The sequence below is a fragment of the Crocodylus siamensis genome, chromosome 5, assembly GCF_052110815.1.
Source record: "Crocodylus siamensis isolate JL-2025a chromosome 5, ASM5211081v1, whole genome shotgun sequence".
NCBI classification, from domain to species: domain Eukaryota; kingdom Metazoa; phylum Chordata; order Crocodylia; family Crocodylidae; genus Crocodylus; species Crocodylus siamensis.
The window spans coordinates 9,109,077-9,130,963 of record NC_143399.1 but is presented as its reverse complement, the minus strand read 5'-3'; the positions used below and the strand labels follow the sequence as shown (position 1 = coordinate 9,130,963).

General features: G+C 41.0%; 1 protein-coding gene across 17 annotated transcripts in view; it reads left to right on the top strand.

The window, feature by feature from the left end:
* Nucleotides 1-21,887, top strand: part of TUT4 (terminal uridylyl transferase 4) — an 85,970-nt gene that overhangs the window by 11,924 nt on the left and 52,159 nt on the right. For 3 of the 17 annotated variants that reach the window (XM_090047616.1, XM_090047617.1, XM_090047633.1), the window contains exons 2-6: nt 7,748-7,852; nt 9,520-10,190; nt 14,082-14,245; nt 15,755-15,871; nt 21,070-21,247. In XM_090047616.1, coding sequence (XP_089903742.1) covers nt 9,629-10,190; nt 14,082-14,245; nt 15,755-15,871; nt 21,070-21,247 — 1,021 coding nt within the window. In that variant the 5' untranslated portion in view covers nt 7,748-7,852; nt 9,520-9,628. Of the gene's footprint in view, nt 1; nt 357-1,220; nt 1,261-1,342; nt 3,744-6,688; nt 6,933-7,747; nt 7,853-9,519; nt 10,191-14,081; nt 14,246-15,754; nt 15,872-21,069; nt 21,248-21,887 lie in introns of those variants that run through there. The other 14 variants (XM_090047624.1, XM_090047623.1, XM_090047632.1 and 11 more) reach the window with 12 other exon arrangements.

Below are 21,887 nucleotides of genomic sequence, written 5' to 3'. Positions count from 1 at the left end.
GGGGCTTCCCGGCCTGAGTGCGCGTGTCCTGGTGGTGCTGCAGCTACCTGTTACTGCCCTCTGGGTTATCCTGGGAACGTCTGTTTACCTGCATTTGTGCCTCCCCTTTGGCTCCTTGGCTTGTGACCCTGATCCCTGAGACTTTCTCTGTAGAAGCGAGAAACCCCCTTTTGGCTACCTGACTCCCTCGGGGTTGGGTCTGGGGTTTTTTAGTGAAACAAAGGCTGAGGAAGGGGTCGAGGAAGCGCCTGTATTCCTGCAGAAAGGCCCTGGTTTGTTCTGTCTGCACAAATGCCTGGAGGGGAGTTGCCAGCAGCATCGAACTATTCACCAGGGGCATCTTGATGGCGTGGGGGGTATGTATTTGGCAGAAAACAGTGCTTAGAAAGCTGTGTTGGGGGGGAATACCGGCATCATCTTAGTCGGGCGATTTAAATTGTGCTTATCTCCAGTCCACCTGAAAGCAAAATACCTCCAGTTCCCTTTTTGTGGTGCTCCCTGTTCTTCCTTTTCTCCTTTGGGCCCATTTGGAAGGATTATAATTTTGCACTATGTAGTTGCATAGTTTCTTGCCCAGTGCTGAATAAATCGTAATGTTTTCCAGGGATCATACTAATAGGCTCTGAAATTAAAAAAAAAAAAAAAAATACTAGCAGCCTTTCTCTCTTATCATTATCCCCTTTCCATAGGGACGTAGCTCCAGGATAGAGGCCAGATGTTATATTAGCACTCTAATGTGAAAAATCAGCACGAATACATTAACAATTGGTATATTGATGAACATAAACTATGTGTTGGTAAATCATAACACTCTCTTTAAGTGTAGGTACTTCAGTAATTTTCTCTGAACTTTGCAGTGTCAAATAGTATTGACTACACTATCCCTTGGTTTTAGTGACCCTAAATGTGAATCCCCCTTTTTAGGGAATCGGGGCTTGTAGTAGAGATGATATCTTTCATTAGACCACCAAGATTTTTGCAAAAAAAAAAATTGTAAAAAAAAAAAAATGTTGCAAAAAAATCTTGTTGCTCTAATAAAAGACATCATCTCTACTACGAGCCCTGACTGCCTTTTCCTCTAGACTAATGCAGTTAATCTGAATACTAATCCTTTTTTAGCATATTTAACTCTTACTTTTATCCAGTACAGCCTATCTATGAGTTCATGCATGGTTTGAATAACTTTCTTTTGGCTCTAACTTTTTTTTTTAAATGAATAGGTCTGCTGATGATCTTCAGTAAGTTTTCAAGACAAAACAGGTACCTATTTCTATTCAGTGAAGTAGACAACAATAGGTAATATAAAATGCAACTATTGTGAGTAAGACACAGAATCCTCTTTAGAAACTTCATTTTTCTACCTTTTCTGATCTCAAATTGGCAGCTATGCATAGATTCAGAATTTTCTTGACGAAAAAGAAACCTTGGCTTGGGAGACTAGCATCAATAGTTTGTTTGCAGACTGTCCTGAGTCGGACTGTATGCCAAGTGTTTGGCATACTTCCTTCCAAAGTACTTCCTTCCAAAGCTTTTCTACCTTCTAAAGCAAGGGTTCGATAAAATATTTAAAAAATATGTATCACTGCTTAGGGTTAATTCTAAATGAGCGGACCCACAGCTTGCACAGCATTTTGAAAAAACATCCCATTGCATAAGTTGTGTTAAAACACAGTTCCTTAACTTAGTAAAATATGCACACCTTTTAGGGTGTGATTACAATAATACCTGTGGCCTGATCCAAGACACGGTAGGATTCCCTTCATTCATTCGAGTTTGCCCAGGGTCAGGCGTACCGTGTGCTTTCATTGTCATGATGCTGGACAAGGATGAACTGTAGGTAACATTTGCAACACCTCTGTGAGACTGGGAAGTAGTTTCAACTGTATTTTATAGTGGGGATCGTTATCAGGGCAAGAATGAAAATTTAGGAGTTTCACACAACAGTGTGGTCCAGTGTTAAGGCCCACATCCCTTTTCTTTACTTTTCCCCAGTTACTTTGACCCTGTGGGAAAGAAGAACAGGTATGTCAGTGTCAATAAAAAAAAAAAATAACCTGCAGCCTGTACGTCTTGTTTATGAAAACTGTTGAGATGAAAACAAATGCAGTAAGTGTGTATGAAAACTATTTACAGCTGGGGCACAGAAGTTATCCAGTCCCCTCCTTCTGCCCCCCTAGGTATGCTGGTACAACAAAACTGGACACAAAGTGTAGTTTCCTTTTTTAAAAATAAAAGGGTTAACTGATGCTTAAGAGCAAAATTAAACTTTTGGGAGCGGGGGAGGTGAAAGGTTTCACAAAAGAATAGAAATGTCTCTGAAATTTTAATAAACACACACAAGCCCTATTTTTGCCCAGTTTGGATCGAAGCACTTCCCTCTAGTTGCTGCAGTTCAAATATAACCTTTGCTAATACGGCTGGACGAGAACCAGGAAATGAAACCTAAAACTGTCAAAAGTGAAACTGTCTGGTCCTTGCATTTTGCAAGCCTGCTGAACTGTAATGTGAAAAGCCAGCTAGGTTTAGAAACGTTAATCGTTATTAAGGTTAGGTTTTGTTGATAATTCTTAGAACATTATGTTCCATTTTAGGCCAAAAAGGACTGTTAGAGATCTAGCTTGACCATTGCCATTATATTTCCCCCAGGTATCTTTATGCTAAATACAAAGATTTGAGTTAGACTTTAGGAGGTAAAAACTGTGTGTTAAGAACGAAGCTAGAGGCCCCTGAAACGTCAGGGAGTTGATCAGGTGACAGATGCCTAGTCGAGTTGTGCCCTGTGCTGCCAGGGAGGGCAGCAGCCCTCCTGGTCACTGCCCATCTGGTCTGATCTGATGTGTGAGAATTTGATCCTGATACAAAAGTGTCTAATAACTGGGAGCGTGAGTGTGAGTGGGCTTACCAACTAGGTCTCTGAAAAGAAGATTTACCCAACTATTCAGAGCAGTAGTTCATCCCTGCCAGCTTAGGCTGTGTCCGTGCTTCAGAGGAAGGTGGAACCCCATTCCCCCTTCCCCTCCCTCCCCCCGGTCAAATGTAGTTACCAATTTGTGTCAGGAGAAAAAGGATTTTTTTAAAAAAATTTTTTGGAAAACCTTGTGGGTGGGGGAAAGGAATGTGCCTTTTATAAGTTTCATTAATCATAAGTTCATAGTCGGAAAGGACCTCGGTGGGCCATCTAGTCCAACCCCCTGCCCCTGGCAGGAAAGAAAAGTCACCAACCCTGGGGTCATGTGAACCCAGCCAGGTGCCTGTCCAGTCTCCTCTTGAAGACCCCCAAGGATGGGGTGAGCACCACCTCCCTTGAAAGCCCCTTCCAGATCCTGGCAACCCTGACCGTGAAGAACTTTCTCCTAATGTCCAGCCTAAACCTTCTCTCCGGTAGCTTATGGCCATTGATCCTTGTCGTTCCAGGGGGTGCCCTGGTGAACAGATCGTCACCTGCTTCATGTTGCTCCCCACTTATGAATTTGTATTCTGCCACAAGGTCCCCTCTCAGCCTTCTCTTGGAGAGGCTGAAGAGGTTAAGGTCCTGTAGCCTTTCCTTGTAGGGGCTTCCCTACAGGCCTCTAATCAGATGAGTGGCTCTTCTTTGGACCCTCTGCAGATTGTCTGCATCCTGCTTGAACTGCAGCGCCTAGAACTGGACACAGTACTCCAGCTGTGGCCTGACCAGTGCCGCATAGAGGGGGAGAATCACCTCTCTGGACCTGTTTGTGAAGCACCTACGGATACATGACAAGGTACAATTGGCTCTGCCGACTACGTCATCACATTGGCAACTCATGTTCATCCTGGAGTCAACAGCGACTCCAAGATCTCTTTCTGGCTTAGTGGAGCTGAGAAGGTCGCCCCCCAGCCTGTAGGTATGATGGCAGTTCTTCCTCCCTAGATGCAGCACCTTGCACTTGTCCTTATTGAATTGCATCCTCTTGCTCTCTGCCCACTTCCCAGCCTGTCTCGGTCAGCCTGGATGTGGTTTCTCCTCTCCAGGGTGCTCGCTTCACCCCATATTTCTGTGTCATCCATGAATTTGGACAGAGTGCTTCCCACCCCTCCATCCAGATCACTGATGAAGATGTTGAACAGCACTGGTCCCAGAACTGAGCCCCGAGGGACTCCACAGCCCACATCTTTCCAGGTTGACACCGACCCATCCACCACCACCTTCTGAGTGTGACCCTTGAGCCAGTTTGCTGCCTAGATCCAAGCCAAATCCCCTCTGTTTATTTATAAGGATGGTATGGATACCGTGTCAAAGGCCTTCTTGAAGTCCAGATAGATAACATCCACCTCGACTCCTGCATCTAAGCAATTGGTGGCCTGGTAAAAGGAAACTAGGTTAGTGAGGCAGGACCTGCCTACTAAAACCCATGTTGGTTATCCCCCTGCATCACATGAGCTAGCGGTCTCCCACACATGTGCTCCTTGATATTTTTTTTTTCCAGGATTTTCCCAGAGATAGAACTAAGGCTGACTGGTCTATAGTTCCCTGGGTCCTCCTTCCTCCCCTTAAAGATTGGGACCTTAGCCCTCTTCCAATCCTGTAATCAATTTATAGGATTAATCCTTTCTCATAGGTAGTAGAAAATCTGATTACTTTGAGCTATGTATTACAAGCATAATGACATTTTGATATTCATGTAAATATTCAGGACCAGATTCATCACTAAATGCAACCTCAGTGATAGCAGAGCGGGACTTATTTTGGCTTCTATTGCATTCACCTTTTGGCAGGCTAGAAAATTAATGGTCGGGCTTTAAGTGTTGCCATGCAGTTTTGTTTTATAATAATCACTGAGATAAAATAGTTCTGAACTTTGAGCTTTTATTGCATTAAATACGGTCATATTCACTGTGGCCCTATATGTATTCACGTTCTTTGCCTCTTTGTGGACGTGGTACAGAGAAAATTATTTGATTGAAGGAAACTGTAAAAATGATGTTGGTTTAAATAGTTTTGATATTTAAATGTATTATTTTTAACCTAGAGAAACTACAGTTAGAAGTGAGAGACTAGTTCAGTCTGAATGATCTTTCCAACCCTTGTCCTGTGTTGTAACTAATGTCAACAAGGTTTCATTCACCCCCCCCAGGTTACACATTCATGTTTTTGAAGAACCTAAACTATGACCAGCAAACCGGTGTTCATCAATCAGAAAAAAATCAGCTAATGTAACACAGAAATGATCAAAAGTCATTGCTTTATGCTGGTGGGTGGGGGTGATTTAGTGGTGATATTCTGTTTTTAATCCTTTGAGACATTCAGTCTCTAGAATTAGTCATAGAAAGTTATTTAATTTAAAAAATACCAGTAAATACTAGTTTTCTGAGATCTGATTTACTGCCAGTGTCTCAGATGTTACCAGCTATCTCATTTGACACTTTTTTAAAGTCTACACTATTTTCCTTTAATTTAGCAGTAATTTTGAGGAATATGAAACAGGTTAAAGAGGGAAACTTAAGTTTTCCTATGATGCTGGTATTCTAATCTAAAGATAAAGCTGCAAGCTGAATTGCAGCCTCTGTCAAATAAGTTAAATAAGTTCATACTGTTACATTGGAAGAGCACTTCTTTATGTAGCAGCAAGATAACTGAGAGAACTGAAAATGGTGCAGTAAAAGCAGGGCGGTTCCTGTCCTGCTGTTATCACAGTGATAAGCACACTTCAGTGATGGTTTAATAAAAATTTAGCTCTCTGATTTTGGTGACGGCATTGCTGTTAGTAACCGGATATTTAGGACCACTAGCCATCCATGTGTGTTTTCAACTTGTACCTTTATTTGTAGGTTTAGGTGCTAATCAGACTGCACAAGATTTGCAGGCTTTACTTTTCATGGCTTTTGTCACTAAGAGAAACTGAATAAATTAAGTCATAAATGACATGCGTTGTCCTACAATTTATTTGCTTCCACTTAATAACAGTATGCATTAGTTGGGTCACCTAAGCCTAGAACCAGCTGTGCGAAAAAAAACACAACCCAAACCTTTCATTAAATCTGAGTCCAACCGAAATATTCCTTTTTTTATTTTAGTTTAGAAACAGTTTAACTTTCTTTAAAAAGAAAAAAAAGCAAAATCCTTCTCTTTCCTCCAAATGTTTGCGATCCAAGTTTTGTTCTCCTGCATAAAAGCCAAACCCTGATAAAAGCTAAAAGCAAAACGGATGAGTCAGTTGCTCGTCTAAGCAGAAAGAAATACAGTATATGCAAACAGAAAATATTTGAGATATTTAAGGTAGTGTTGGAATGATATAGCCTTGGTAGTCCAGGAAATGTGAGAGGCAGGGATTTTGCAGTGTGAAAACTTGTATTAGGCCAGCTGTGTAGTTGGGGGAGAACTTGGACAAACTTTTGGGCAACAGGATCCCTTTCCCCGGTACTTGAATGTCTCCCAACTTGGCAGCAGCTGTAAGAGGTCCAAACTCGTGGAGGGGGGGAGCCGAAGGGTAGACCCTGCCCCTGCTCCATGCAGCTGGCTTCAGCCCTGGCTCTGAACCTTCGTTCTGCCTTCCCAAAGCCAAGCCTGCCTCTCATTTTGGGGTGTGGTAAGTGAGAAAAGGTAGGATCATCCCAAAAAATGCTTGCCTGGATTTAAAAAAAAAAAAAATCCTTTATTTATTTATTTATTTATTTTTAAATGATTTGAATTTATTTCTAGGTCTTGCTTGTAACTTAGGAGATTTCAAAAAAACCAAAACAAAATACAGGATTGTTTTTAACTTGACAGCATCTATCCAGTTTCACCTGTCTTCAGAGCAGTATCTTCGGCTTGCCGGCTGGAGACGTAGCTTATTAGCGGAGTCCTGGATCCAGTTTTTGGAGTTGCTGCCCGCATGTTTTTGCAGCCAAGACTCAAATATGACTCTGGTGTTCCTTCGGCAGCTAGAAGGGAGGCGAGCCAGGAGGAGCTTATCTCATCTTGGCTGCGAGTATGTGTATGTCTTATGAAAACAAGTGGGAGTCTGCTTTACAAAGAGAGACTTGGTCAACTTTTAATATTCTCATTCTGTTAAGACTGCCCTGCAGAGAGCCGAGTGAACTCTTACGGCCTCACATGCAACTGAAATTGGTGATAGCTCTTGAATCTCAACAAGGGAAGACCCACCTTTGACTTTTCAATATATTTTTAAATCTATCCCTCTAATATAACAAATATAAATTAGTCTTAATTGTTCTATTTATGGACAAAAGTTATAGCTGAAATATTGAAAGACCCCCTTCTCAAAAAGAAGGAAAATATAACTAATTGTATAATACCAAATACGTGTTCTTGCTTTGAGTTTTGTTTCGTTTTGTTCTAGTCTGTTGTTTGCTTTGGTTTTGGGGGGTTTCTTTTTTTGGAAAGAAGATACAAACCCAGTGATCTCAATAATTTTAAAAAATCCCATCAGTTTATACTACATAGTTTGAACCTTCTCTTAAAGTGTTTGCTAGTCAAATAGTTGTAGCATTGTGCAGATTCATGAACCAGAAATTGAGACTTGCTTAGTCTACCTTCAAACCGAGGAAAATGTGGAAAAAAAAAATCATCATGAAAGATGAATAGTAAATTAGTCTTCTTATATTCAGGTTGAATAATCTGAGCTGCTATAATACATAAAGAAATAAGATCTTTACAAATACATTACTTTGAATCTGACTTTTCCTTTCTGTGTCTGTTAAATACAATTTTGCATGAATTGTATTGTAATAAAAATCTAGGCCTTTGGTTGTTAATTTTTGTGACTTTTTGTTGTTGTTACAGTGTTTCCATTTTTTCCCAGCTGAACAATATGGGTATCTATTTGATGGCTTGCTTAGCACCCATACATTCCTGTGGTTGCTACCTACAAGATGTGTAACTTAGTGGGTAAAGTATCAGCTTTATATTTCAAAGCTACTGGTATTCAAGTTTTTCCAGAGTTATAAATATTTTAAAACTGTTCTTTCTCCTGTGTAGAGCAGCACTTGTGATCTCAAAATTATTTAGAAGTTTTTACTAGTGCCTGTCACAAGCCTCCCTTCTGCTTCTGAGTAGCATTAGTGTTCTTTGATTAATTAAAAAACAAGCATTTAACAGCCTGATCAAAGACATAAGACTTCTTCTGCCCCCACCCATCATGCAGTGAGTGATATTGCTTAGTAGGGCTCAGATGGGTTTAGCTTGTCTGCATTTAGCTAAAATGTTTGGACAGCTCTATTGATTGTAGATGCTCTTTTACATACTTTAGTAGATCTGACCTGAAACTATGTATTAATAGTTCACGTCCAAAAATATATCATGAAAGGTTTTATGGAGACAGGTGTTAAGTAAGAATAAAAGGTCAAATCTTTGCTTCTCCATAGTTTGAGCTGTAGAAGAAATGTTTTTTCCTGTATTCATATAAGTGCATGTTGTATGTTTTGAACTGAGTTAGCTTCCTGCAGTGGCTGCTTTTTGTCATGCATTTTCATAGGTTTCATAGATATTAGGGCTGGAAGGGTCCTCATAAGGTCATCGGGTCCAGCTACCTGCCCAAGGGGCAGGAAGTCAGGTAGGGTCAAAGGATCCCAGCAAGATAAGCGTCAAAATGTTTCCCAATTCCAAAGCCCAAGTACATTGTCTGACAGGTCATGCAGTAGAAATATTTACTGCAGACTTCTTAGCTACATGATCTGCTTTGAAAATCAAAATAAGGAAATAGTTGGTCTCAAGAAAAGAGTTCTCCTTCTGATCTGGGTACCTGTCTAGTAGTCAGTGAAGTAAGATTCCTCCTACACAAACCTATCATAATATAATGCATCAAGCATGTATTATCTGATAACTATTTGATCAATGGCAACTTGACCTGGACAGGACTTCACAGCCTAGGAACAAAAGGGTCTGGTTCCAATTGCCAATTCCTTCAGCTAACTACTTTCCCTATTGCCCTTTATTGTTTATACAATTTATGAATCTGAATATAATTAAATCACTTCCATATGGGAAAATGATGTTGTAATCATTATCAGCATCCATTTTTGATGGGTATTAAGAGATTATTTAAAATCATTTAAGATTCAACTTAAGCAAGGAGTGATACCAACCTCCTAAATTCAACTCTAAAAGGCCTTATTAGGCAAGATTTTATTTTGCAGTAATGTTTTTGTTTTGTTTAATATTTCCATTCACTTCCTCCGCTCGGCGTATGCTGTTGACTTGTTTCTCGGCACTTTTCTAAAGTCAAGAGATCTATTCAAAACCATTTTACAGCTATAAAATGAAGAAAAGAAAGAACATAACATATGTTCACAATTTAACACTGTGATAAGTATCTTGTTGTTTTCTGTCCCCTCTCCCCTTTTTAGTAGAACTAGCCATTAGCAAAATATTCATGGATCTTACTTTATTAAACATTTTATTGTTAAATAATATTTACGCTATTTTTGGAAAATGCTTCCTCTCATAACGGGTACATTTACTTATTCTGTAGGAAGGACTGCTTATTGCATAGTCTCATTGGAGTTTTGATATTGTTCTTATCCTATTTATAACTGTACGCTACTGTTTTTCTCCAGCAGACAATCTGCCAAGTTCCTTGCCTGAACTGTGGATTTAAAACCGACTTCAAATTTCTGGAGAATTTCAAGTAGTCTTAAGTGACAGAAGAAGCAGATCTTCACAATAATGGAAGAGGCCAAAAGCTCAAAGAATGGAAATCATGATCCGAGGAAGCCTGCCCGTGTTGTCTATGAGGAAGGCAAAACAGTCAGAGTTACAATCAGTCAGAATTACAAACATAACAGAAATGATAAATCTGTGAAAGACGTGGGGAGAAGTTCTCCAAGTGGGAACAGTAGCAAAAAGAATAAGCAAAATGATGTCTGTTCTGAAAAACCCGGGGATAATAAATCATGTAAGGTAAATAGTTGTAGTCCTGGAACTAAAGATGTGGTGTCAAACCTTCAGGATCGAAGTCATGGAAAAGCAAAAAAAGTACCTAATTTGCCAGCAACAGTAGAAAACCTAAAACAGGTAAAAGCTCAACAAGTGGGAGAAAACTTCCCAAGCTCTCCTGTTTCTGGGAATGGAGTCGGTATGGAAACCTCGGCAGTCTCCCAGAGAGGGAAATCAGCACTGGAATATCCATCAGGGACTCTCCTGTTGAAAACACATGCCGATCAGACTGGTGATCTTGGTAAGACCGTTTCGGATCAAAGAACAGTGGAGCATAAATCTGATGATTTCAGTGAGTATTATACAACACTAAATTCATTGTTTTCCTGCAGTGAAATTATTACTGCTCTGAAACAAGCTCCAAAGTGTTTCTGTCTTACATGTCTTTTTACTTGCATACAGCAAATGTTCCAGTACGTTTATAAAGAGTGTACTGTGAACTTGGACCTTCTGTTACTGAGAAGTGCGCTTCACAATTTGTCTTTTCTCCGTTGTAAGCAATGGACCATATATTTATTTAGAGCCATGTCTTAGCTGGTGCGTGTCGATTATGGGCTACTTTGAGAAACAAGATCACATTAAAACAAAATCTTTATAAAATCTCCATCTTGGCTTAGCAGTAATAAAAAGAAAAATGCATCTGCATTCTAGCGCAGGAGTGCCATGCTTGCCTAGGGGTGGATCCAGAGGGGGTGCAGTGGGAGCAGCTGCTTGGGGACATTTTAAGTCCCTGAATCAAGGAAGAAATTGCTCTATCCCTTTCTTTCTGGGCTCAGTGATGCCCCCTCTCCCACCTGTCACTGCTGCTGTCCCAGGCTATGGGCAGGGTGGCCTTGAGCTGCTCCTGCCCTGCTCCACAGGGAGCCAGGCTTAACAGGGAGAACAGCAGCAGGGCCAGCAGGCAGGTTTCTGCTTCCTGCCCACCTCCCAGGTGTTGCTTGCTAGCACAGGAACAGCTCAAGGTAGGGGAACATGCCTGCGGCTGTGGCTCAGCCTGGCTCCCTGTACTCCCTGCTCCAGTTCAACTGGGAGGAGTGGCTGCGGAGCTGCAGATGGGGAGCATGGGGACAGCACCATTGGTGTGTTGGGGGAGGAGGGACTGGGATGGGCTGTGCCACTGAGCATAAACAGAGAGGGAGGGGGAACAGAGCGAGATGGGGGAGATTCTTACCTGTTCGGGGGGGATGTTAAACAGTCCTTTCCTGCTTCTTCTGCAGAGTGATCTGCCCACCTTGGTTGAGGGGGAAGCTGGGAGTGGGACGCAGTGCCCATCCCTGCTCCCCTGCACCACCCCTGACAGCAGGATCTGTCCCTGCACTTGCCTTTTACTTGGTTACTGTGGTGATGTTTCTTCTCTCCAAATCTTCAGAAGATTGAGGCACTCTTTCAGTAGCCACTTCTGTGAGCCCTGAGGTTTTAGGTCTCCTTCCACTTCAGAATACACAGCTGCTTTATCTGCAGTGTTGAGGTCCTTTGTCTAGTTAACCCCTTACTGTAGGAGATGTCAGACCTTTTCAAAGTATGGATCACAGTTTAATAGAAATATTGCTTCCTGGGCCATTTGCTGTCGTGAGGATCACCTCCTCTTCCGTTTGGGATCATATAATATCATTAGCAACTACAACAATTATTTACGTGGAAAATATTGGTAAAGTCACAGTGGGGAAAATATGGAATGCTTTTTAAGCTATCTCAATGTTTAGCAACCGGAAAAGTTAGCCTAATGCTCTCAGTGTTATGAGCCATCAGCAGGTACTGTATGGACCACCAGTCACCCACAGTCCAGAAATTGTTTAATTACTTGATATCTAACTGCCCCCAAGGTAGCTGTCTCAATATCATTTTCACTCTGCTCTCTTAAAATCTCATTCTTTTTGGTGATACTGTCATGGAGGATGTCCTTGGTTATAAGAATAATGTTCAATGGAAGTGATTTGTACAAGTTAACAAATTATGTACAGATCATAGTCTGCTAGAGGCATTGTCTGTTCAAAATCCTTCATGTGTATAATTGACAATAGCATAGGTGTTATAATGAACCATAAAAAGCTGTGGTGTCACAGTATGCATTGGGTGCATCGTTAAAATCACACAGTCTCAAGTGGATGCAGTTGTAATGCTTAGATAATAGCCTTGTAATGTATTTCTGAGAGATTTCTGTAATATATTTCTTTAAAATAGCATTATGTAGGGTTTTTTTAACTACATGGCCAGCATAACAAATTAAACCTCTGTATTAATGTTTATTAGTTGTATTACAGTAGCATGTTATACTAGGTATTGTACATGTGCTTAGCAAAGGATGATCCCTGACCTAAAGAACTACTGTAAGAATGGGCAGATCTAAGATTTTGAAAAGTGGGGGGATGTGTAGATGGTATGGCACATCATCACATTTAATACAACACATATTTAAAATTAAACCAAATATAACTACTTGAATGTGTGCTTATTTGCTAGATATATATATAAAGTTAAAAAAACCCACAGCAAACTAGGGAAAAATGTAATGAAAGTAGTCAAAAGATACTTGTGTCATTAGTCTCTTAGTTATTATAGCTAAATGTGTCTCTTATTCAGATTTATAAAACAAAATGTAGCCTTCTTGAGCATCTTGACAGTGTCTCCAATACTTCACTGTCAGTCATTTCTACACCCGAGTTAATATTACCACATCTGAGTTAAGGTCTTTGGCTAGAGCTAAAAACATTTTTTAGGGCCATAAAATAGAAGAGAGAGATTACCAGGAATGGCTAACAGGCAGCTAAATTGCAGAAGAAAAGTTTGAAAGACTGTTAAAGGTAGTTAACACCTGTGGACAGGAATCAAGAAGATAACAAGCCACAGTCATGGTTCATAGAGAAGTAAGGCTGGAAGGGACCTTAAGAGATCTAGTCCAACAAGTTTCAAACCTGCATCCTGATGTTATTAGCACCACACTCTAACCAACTGCGTTCTTAGCACTGCCTGTATAGAAATGCTGCTGCCCCTCCCAGGCAGGTGGTTTGAAAAGTTTGGGGCAAGAATCAAAGGGCAGGGGTTGCAACTAGACCACTGCATGCACCAGCCCCCCTCCCCAGGCTGCCTTTGACTTCAAGACTCAGTTACTAAGACGTTGCATTGATGTCTTTTAAACTTTCTCTTCTTTAATATTGAACTCCTTAAATATTTTTTTATTAGATCAACTGAGTACTGTAATTGAAAAAAAGGTTCTTTGCAAGCTTTCAGGCCTAAGCACCCTTCTCTGCTGTTTACTCTCTATGCCTGAAGTAGGGCACTTGTGCCCAAAAGCTTGCAGAGAACTTTTTTTCCAACTGCTCACTTGGTCTAATAAAAGATATCACATCTACTCAAAGACGCTTGCCTTCCTATGTCCTTAGACCATAGGCAACTGGTAGGGGGTGCACAAAGGTGCATGTGCCTCCCCTGACAGGGCTGGTGCCCCCCGACAGGGCTGTCACCATCAGTAGCTTCTGCGGGTGCCCCCCAGATTCAGGAGGCACCCGTCACTCATGCCTTAGACCAACACAGCTACAACCAAAAATCCTTGAATGTTTGGTGTTCTTGTCCTTCTAAAGCAGTATATATCAACCTTTTTAGTCTCAAGGCCCCCTGTAAAAATGCCAGCTCTTTGTTTTTACTCCTTTTTTGACTACAGAAAAATGAGAGAGCAATTCTTCTGTTGCAGAGAGCACAGAGACCACAACAGGGCCGGTTTTTGTTGTTGTTGTTGGTTTTTTTGGTTTTTTGGTTTGTTTTTTTTAAACACTTGGTTTCTTTTTGAAGCCTCTGGATTTATACTTTGACATGTTTGTACACCTAGCAGTGCTAACATTGTGTGGCAGCCTGCAGCAAGCACTTTGGAAAGGATCTCAAGGCTGCAATCTAGTCTGTTCTAAAGCAATGGTGAACAAGAAATGCATCATTGGAAGGCACCGCACGGGAGCTCATTCAAGAGATTCCGGTGTCTCTTTCTTCAGAGACACTTTTATTCCTTATGACGTTGACCATTTGCAAGGTTTTCAGTCATTTTAATGGGAAGCATCTTCTCAAGTTCAGCTTACAGAGAGGAATCCTGTGTCAAAGCACGTAGAGACAATTTTGTAGTGCTGATTTTTATATTTCCCTTATTTTTGTTGGCTGTTCTGGAAGATGATAACAACATTCCAACTCCATCCTCCAGGTAAAATAAAGAATCCTGAATCAACTAAGGAGCATAATTTGGAGACTGATTATTTAGAAAACACTGCTGTGATTGACGAATCTTCTTTGACAGCAGAGCAGCAGCTCGGCCTGAAACAAGCAGAAGAACGACTGGAAAGAGATTATATCGTCCGCCTTGAAAAAGTAGGTGGTGGTATTTTTGTTGCATGTTTTCCTTAGGAGAAAATTAAAACCAGTGTCTTCCGCAGCTGTGTTAAGAGCCCTTTAACTCCTTCTGATCCACATGCTAGTGAGACCTCACCTTATGTTCACCATAAGTGTGGCTGGATAGGAATTGCTTCTTTATGCAGAGTAGATATTTTGGGTGGTGTGGATTCCTCCCACTGTAGCTGATGCATGTATTGCATTCTGGCCTCTGAAATAAGAGACACAGACTGGAAAAGTGAATGTACAACCCTCATGTGGTAGATGCACAACACAACAGACATTTTTAATTCCACACATCTTTTTTTTAAAGTATGATCATTCCATTATCTGTCCTAGGTGCATCTGAAATATTAGTTGTCCCAACATCGTAAATAACTGTGCTAAGTAATACCATATTTCAGTATGCATTTCTGCCAGTGAAAATCTGCCATCATTATGTATTCCTTTCAATCTGTTCAAATGCAATACCTGAATCAATATTAGGACTATTTAAGAAAAAACAGAACACAATTTAAGAACAAAACAAAGATTTCTCCTGCTTTGCAAGTGCACTCAAGGACTTTGTTTAATCTACCATAATCTTTGGGGATATCCTTGACTTCCCCCTCAAAAAACCTAGTTGGGTGACTGCCAGCATGTTGCATTTTTAAATTAACATTTAGCTTCCTCTTACTAGGTATATTTTTCAAAGAAAATAAGGTCCCAGAATATTAGTGATGAAAACAAAATAAGCAAATTACCTTGCATTGACATTTTATGTGAAAATACAAAGTAGTAAAAAATATCTGAAGTTTTTTTGTCAGATCATAGAGAACATTGCCTAGACTGCAGTGTTTTAATTCTGTGTCATTTATAAGGGTGTAGTACATTGATTTTTTGGGGGTGAGGAGGTTAAAAAGCATATTGAGATTGCAGAAGAGTTTAAAGTGAATGTTCCCTGTGCATTAATCTCTAACCTACAAAAAACTGGATTTATCAAATATAAACTTGTTAGCATGGAGACAGAATGGTGATACAGGTATTTAACAATTACAATAGTTGCCAGCTGTGAACGCTATTGAAAAAGATAACATTGTGATGCATATTTACTGTTGTTTCACCGAGGAACAAGGCAGTAGGAGGATTGAGGTTGAGAGGTTAAAAACTTCAGCATGAGAGGGCAGTTGTCCACTGTCCCTGAAATCAGGCTCAGGGTTCGGGAGCTTCCATGTTTAAATCCCAGCATTGAGCAAAACACGTAACCTCTCTTTCTCAGTTTCAGTGTCACATGGGGATAATCTGTACCTTGCAGAGGTCTTGAGAAGATTACCAGTAGTTAACACTTGAACAGCACTTTGACACTAAAAGTTCCCACGTCATTGCCAAGTTTTATTTATTTGTGACACAACTGAGAACATAAGGCATTTAATTCACTTTTTCAGGGACTGCTGGCAAAAACATTGAGAGAACTTTTTTTTAATCTCATCTCCATTTGTTGCCCCACAGCGCTCCCCAGAATACACCAATTGCCAGTATCTATGCAAGCTTTGCTTAGTTCATATTGAAAATATCCAAGGAGCTCATAAACATATTAAAGAAAAACGCCATAAGAAAAATATCATGGTAAGTTAACTAGTTAAGAGTTTACAATACATGTGTGTTGTTCTTTTCTGACAGTGAACCACTTTTTGATGCAAATCTGGGAATCTGATAAGTCAAGACTGAAAGAAAAACTATAAGTTTAGTGTTGGTTGGATATTTTGTAACTAAATCTATTTGAAATCATTTGTTACACATTGCTTAAAAGCATGCAGTTCTCTTTCCTGTTTGTATTGTTGAGACTTTATACGTAGTATAACAGTTTGGTTGAACTTGTAAGTATGGATTGTGGGCACACCAGCTTATCCGGGGGATCCAGTAATGCCCAGTTTCTCTCCTGGGATACTTGGGACTAATGCATTTAATGAAGTTATTTTCTAGATGTAGAAATCCAGAGTTTCTGTGGGAGGTGTTGCCACATCAATCTGCCAGTCTGGCCCACAAGAACGTGTTGTACATAAACATGGCATTTCTTTCAGAGGCTTTTCCAGTATGCCATTACGTAAATTCTTTAAAACTCTTGACTAATCCTTTTGGAGAAGAAATCTGTTCTCCCTTTGTTACCCTTTTAAATCACACTTTTATAAATAGATGGAATAAGGTGTTTTTCTCCAGGCGTAGGCTGCTGAGGCTATTCTGAAGGAGATCTGTTAGCATCCTAGACAATGAGGGTTAGGAGGGACCTCAGGAAGTCATCTCATCCAACTCCCCGCTCAAAGCAGCGCCATCCCCAACTAGATCATCCCAACCAAGGCTTTGTCTACCTGGGTCTTAAAAACCTCCACGGATGCAGACTTCGCAACCTTTCTGGGTAACCTGTTCCAGTGCTTTACTACCATCCTCATGAGATTTTTTTTTCTTAATATCTAACCTAAACTTCCCTTGCTGCAACTTGAGCCCATTGCTCCTTGTTCTGTCTGTTATCTGCCACCACTGAGAACAGTCCAGCTCCATCTTCTTTTGAACCCCCCTTCAGGTAGTTGAAGGCTGCTGTTAAATCCCCCCTCAGTCTTCTCCAGACTAAAGAACCCCAGCTGTCTCAGCCTCTGCTCACAAGTCATGTACCCCAGCCTCCTAACCATTTTTATTGCCCTCCACTGGACTCACTCCAACTTGTACAGTCAGTCTCCAGCCAGTAGCACATGGCATTGCTCCATCCAAAATGCAAGACTTTGCGCTTGTGGTTATTGAACATCATGACATTTCTTTTGGTTGAATCCTCCAATTTGTCGAGGTCTCTCTGAATCTTAGCCCTACCCTCCAGCATATCTACTGCTTCCCCCAACTTTGTGTCGTCTACAAACTTGCTGAGGGTGCACCCCATCCCATCTTCCAGGTCATTGATGAAGATATTGAACAAAATTGACCCCAAACCAAACCCTAGGGACTCCCATTTGGTACCAGCTGCCAACTAGACATTGAACCATTGATTAATACCTGCCCCTGGGTCATGTCACATCTGACCCACTAGCCTGCCTTGACTTGAGGTTCCAAAGATGAACTCACGTGAAGGTGATACGGTGGTTCTCTGTGGGCCAGGTGTGACTGCAGCACATCTTCTGTGGGGATCCTCCTCCTGTGTCCCCCACCCCTTTCCACTCATGCGTTATTGCCACTCTTGTTGGTACATCATAGGTGTTTGTCACTTGGGCAGCCCCATGGGGTACGCTGAGCTTTGGATCCTTATGGATATGTCCTGTACTCATGTTGATGCAGGAACATAAAGAGAAAGGCAACTAAACAGATAAGATGAACTCAAAATGGCTTGGCCTGATGGCTAGGCAGGGCACTGGTGCCTTGCTGTACCCAGCCTCTCCCCCTTTCTGGGGTACGAGTTACTTTGGGCCTTATGTGCCCCTCTTGTCTTGCTGTTGGGCCCTTTGAGTCTCTTGGCAATGTGCTCTCTCCAGGCAGACCCTTCCTGTACTGGAGCTTGGCCCCTCAGGTTGGCTGCTACTGTGCCCTCAGGAGGCCTATGCTCCCTCCCAGCTGACGGCTGATGAGTTTTGGGTACGTGTGGGTCGCCAGTGGGCCCCCAAAGTTTGGATGCTGCTTCTAGGAACTCTTCCCCCGGTTATCCCCTTGTGGGTTGTCTTTGGGTACCATCTGTCCTTTCCCAGGTACTCGAGCAGGGGCAAGAACAGCCAGACCTGCTTCCACTGTTCTGGCTGCCGTTCCCCTTAGCCCCTGCCTCCAGCACATTTTTGGCCCATTGCCCTGGGGCTGCAGGCCAATCAGGAGCACACTTCTGGTTGGTGCGGTGTTGGCTCGCACACGGGCAATTCAGCTGTCTGTGTCACTGCAGGCAGGCGAGTCAGGCTTGGGGCTGTTACAATACCCTTTGAGCCGGACAATCCGGCCAGTTTTCTGTCCGTCTCACAGTCCATTCATCCAACCTCTACTTGCTTAGCTTGCTTGCAAGAATGCTGTGGGAGCTGTTAGATAGATCACCTGCTGAACAGGTTTATACTGCAATGTGGCATCTGCAAGACTTGCCCTAACCTCCAGCGCTGGCAGGTTGACAATTGAGGGCATTCCTGAGAACAATGGGAAAAGCCATATCTGTGTTCTATTGTTCCTAACGTCCCTCTTGAATATACATACCATGGTGACCTACGGAGAGACAAGGGCGAATCTTTGAGATACACATGTCTTAATCCATTGAAATCTTTATAGATAAGAATTAGGTTCAGGAACTTTCAAAACTGAAATGGCAGCCAGCGCGTGACAGTTTTGCAATTATGTGCTCTTCTTGGCTTGTTCCACGCAGGGTTAAGATTTGTGCTTGTTCAGTCATTTGTAATTTGTGGGCTGTCTTCTGGGTCATTCGAGGATATGGTGTTGTAATCCAGTTTTGAAGCAACAGAGATGCAGATCACTGTTACTAGTTCCTCACTTGAGTGAAAGGTCTGATCTCATGGTCCAGAGAAATTAAAAACGGTTTTCTTGGTTACTACTGCTGTACTGCCCTCCACAAGGATTGAAAAAGCCATTATGACCTCTGTGTTGTACCGTCTTGAGGAGACACTTTTACTGGAAGCCAAGGTTGTGATTTTTGTTGGTTCCTTCAAAAGCTGTAATCTTGTTACAAGTACCACCTCTGATTTTAACAGATTCAAGACATTATTTTTTAATGCAGTTTCCTCAATCGTGAAGCAACAAGGGACCAGTGCTGTGTGCAACATAAAGAAATACAACATTCGTTTCAGTCTTTGAGATTTGTATGAACTTGTTTCTTATAATCTCTTCAATCTGCCTTAAATATATGTTGAATATAAAAGGTAATAGGTTAAGCCTTGAGTATCTAAGGAAAAAGGGCAGGTACTTTTCTCACCATAGACCACTTGTTTTCAAAGCAGTAATTCTGTGTGTGAAATCATAGGGAACATCCCATTGCTAATTTTGCCACAAGTTTATGTACCTCCAAATTGACATGTACTTGGAATTCACCAGACTGGCTAAGTTCATTTCTTCCCTATTACCACTGTCCGTAATTCAGTTTATTAAGTGCTTGTGGCTGCACAAACACCAGTGTTTCATGTTTTTCTTCTCTAGTTTTTAGTCCTCTTATCTTAGAGTGCCAGATGGTGGTGGTTATCAGGAATATCCTAAAAGGTCTAAGATCACTCTCTCGCAGAACTTACTTGTGTCTTGCTGTCAGCTGCAACTCAGACCTGCTGTCTGTCTGTCTCTAGAGACCTGGCAGCAAATCAGCTTTAGTTGGAGGGCTCTGGCCTTGAATAGTCTCACTTGTACTAAATTACAAGCACTGATTGTCTCCGTCACACAACTCTGTATGCATCCCATCTCATTTTGGAAATTAAGCAGGGTTGGGCCTGGTTGGTACTTGGATGGGAGACAGAGTCCAAGTTTGGTGACTTAAAAAAAGGAGGGGGAAGAGTGGAAAGGAGGTAGTTGAATCTAATGGGTAAAAATAGAAGAGGTAGAGATGGTTTGTATCTTGACATTTGGCCATGTTATAATGCAAAACCAAATATAATGATGAGTGCAGTCTACATGTATAAATTTTATATTTTGTAAAATCTACTTACCCATTCAGACACTGTAGAACTAAAACTAGGTTCGAACCTTATATATATTGCACTTCTAATTTTAGATATGCAGGCATGCACACATTTCTAGTAAGTATTATATATTCATAATTCAATAGTGCAAGAAAACCAACTAGGTCATATATATCTGTACCATTACAGCATATGAGAACACAGATCTGATGACATTTATCAGGCTGAGTGACTAAATCAGCTTACCGGCAGCAACTTCCCCACCGTAATCGAAACCCATGGCAACAATGTTAAAAAGAAACCTTTACAAATATATATTTTAAGCTTAATTTTTAAAAGTAAGAAATAAAAAAAGAATTATCTGGATAAGTAGAGTACGTACACATAAGTGTAGCGGTCCAGTATACATAATTAATGCACAAACAGAACTCCATGCTAAAGCAGATAATGGACTCTTACTTGCTGAAGCCATGCTACTGGCCAAGATATTTCTACTACAAGTTACACATTTCAATCTGTCAGTTAATTTTAGGAGCAAGCTGTGTTCACGTTTAACTCTCAGTGACTTAAAACTATGTGGTTTTGAGGCATCTGAAGTAGTTAACTCCATAGGTGAAATTATGTATAATTTAATTGATTAACACTTGCTTGGGCTTGCAGAAAGGGGATTAGCTTCCTAAGAGTCAGGAACTTTCTGCTTCACTGGTATCCCTGTGCACTCTCCTTTCAATCATGATGGCTTCTGTGGGTTGGACTGAAGGAGGTTTCTCTAGTTTTTAGTCAGTATGCTATTGTTATTGTACAGGAAAAAATTACAGTGGTCTTGGAATTCCTTTGATGGATAGTATGTCAGAATTTTTGGCCATGAAATGTGGTTCAGAGAATGTTAACATCCCAATTTCTTCTGTGATGTCAGCAGGAAAGAACCTACTGCTAATGCTGAGGATCCAGTCTTTCCATTAGCTGTGTTAGCATACAGAGTTTGATAACTGAGTTCAAATCTCCTTTTGGAAATGGTCTGAACAAGTTAAATTTCAATATAGTAAAATGATGTATTGCTTTTTTTAACGCCTCAAAATAAGTGTGCATGTGTGTAGATATATAAAGATAAAATATATTTAAGTCTAATAAAATAAGATGAAACCTTTGTCTTTTTAAAATATCAGCTTGTCTTTCTATCATCTAAAAATGTTTTAGGAAAAACAGGAAGAAAATGAGCTGCGTGCCCTCCCACCTCCTTCCACTGCACAGTTGAATGCTTTAAGTTTTACACTCATTGAAGCAGCAAATGAGCAAGGCATATCAGATGATGACTTCAGAATCCGCCAAGAAATTGTAAATGAGATGGAGAAGATTATTCAGCAGCCCTTACCAGGTATCCATGGGCCCCTGTGATTTTTCTTTAGGTGCAAGCCCCATTTCCTTTATTTAGTGCAACAATTATATGTAAAATCTTGATGTTTTCATTAAAGATGAGATAATAAATTTGGAGGTTAAATAACTTGATATTATCTGGTGTGAATACAGGCATTTTAATATAGAGCAGAAGCTGTTTTCTGTTAGCCTATAGCAAACCTGCTGGGTACTTATGGCCCTTTTTTATTTATTTATAAAACATATTTTGGGGAAAAGAAACCCTGAACAGGTGTATAATTAAAAAAAAAAAAAAAAAAAAGCCAATTTCCCCCCTTCTCCCTCCTGAATCTGAGAGATGCCAGGAGTGTTAAGCCTTGCCTTCCCTGATTTTGGCAAAGGGCCTGTTTGGATCTCAGTGGGGGTTGGCCAGATGTTAATTTACTTGTGCAGTTGGAGTCTGACAAATTAGATGCCAGATCCCAAAAAATCGCACATCCTGCCATGCTGCACATATGTGGCAGGATGCACAAGTTTTAGGATTTGGCATAAATTGAATTGGTGTCCATGACAACTGCTAGGGTTTTACAGCTTCCTGGATGCCTGGACTGAGGGAGCAGAGAAAAAACCCAGTCCTGTCCTGGGCCAGGCAGTCTATCTGC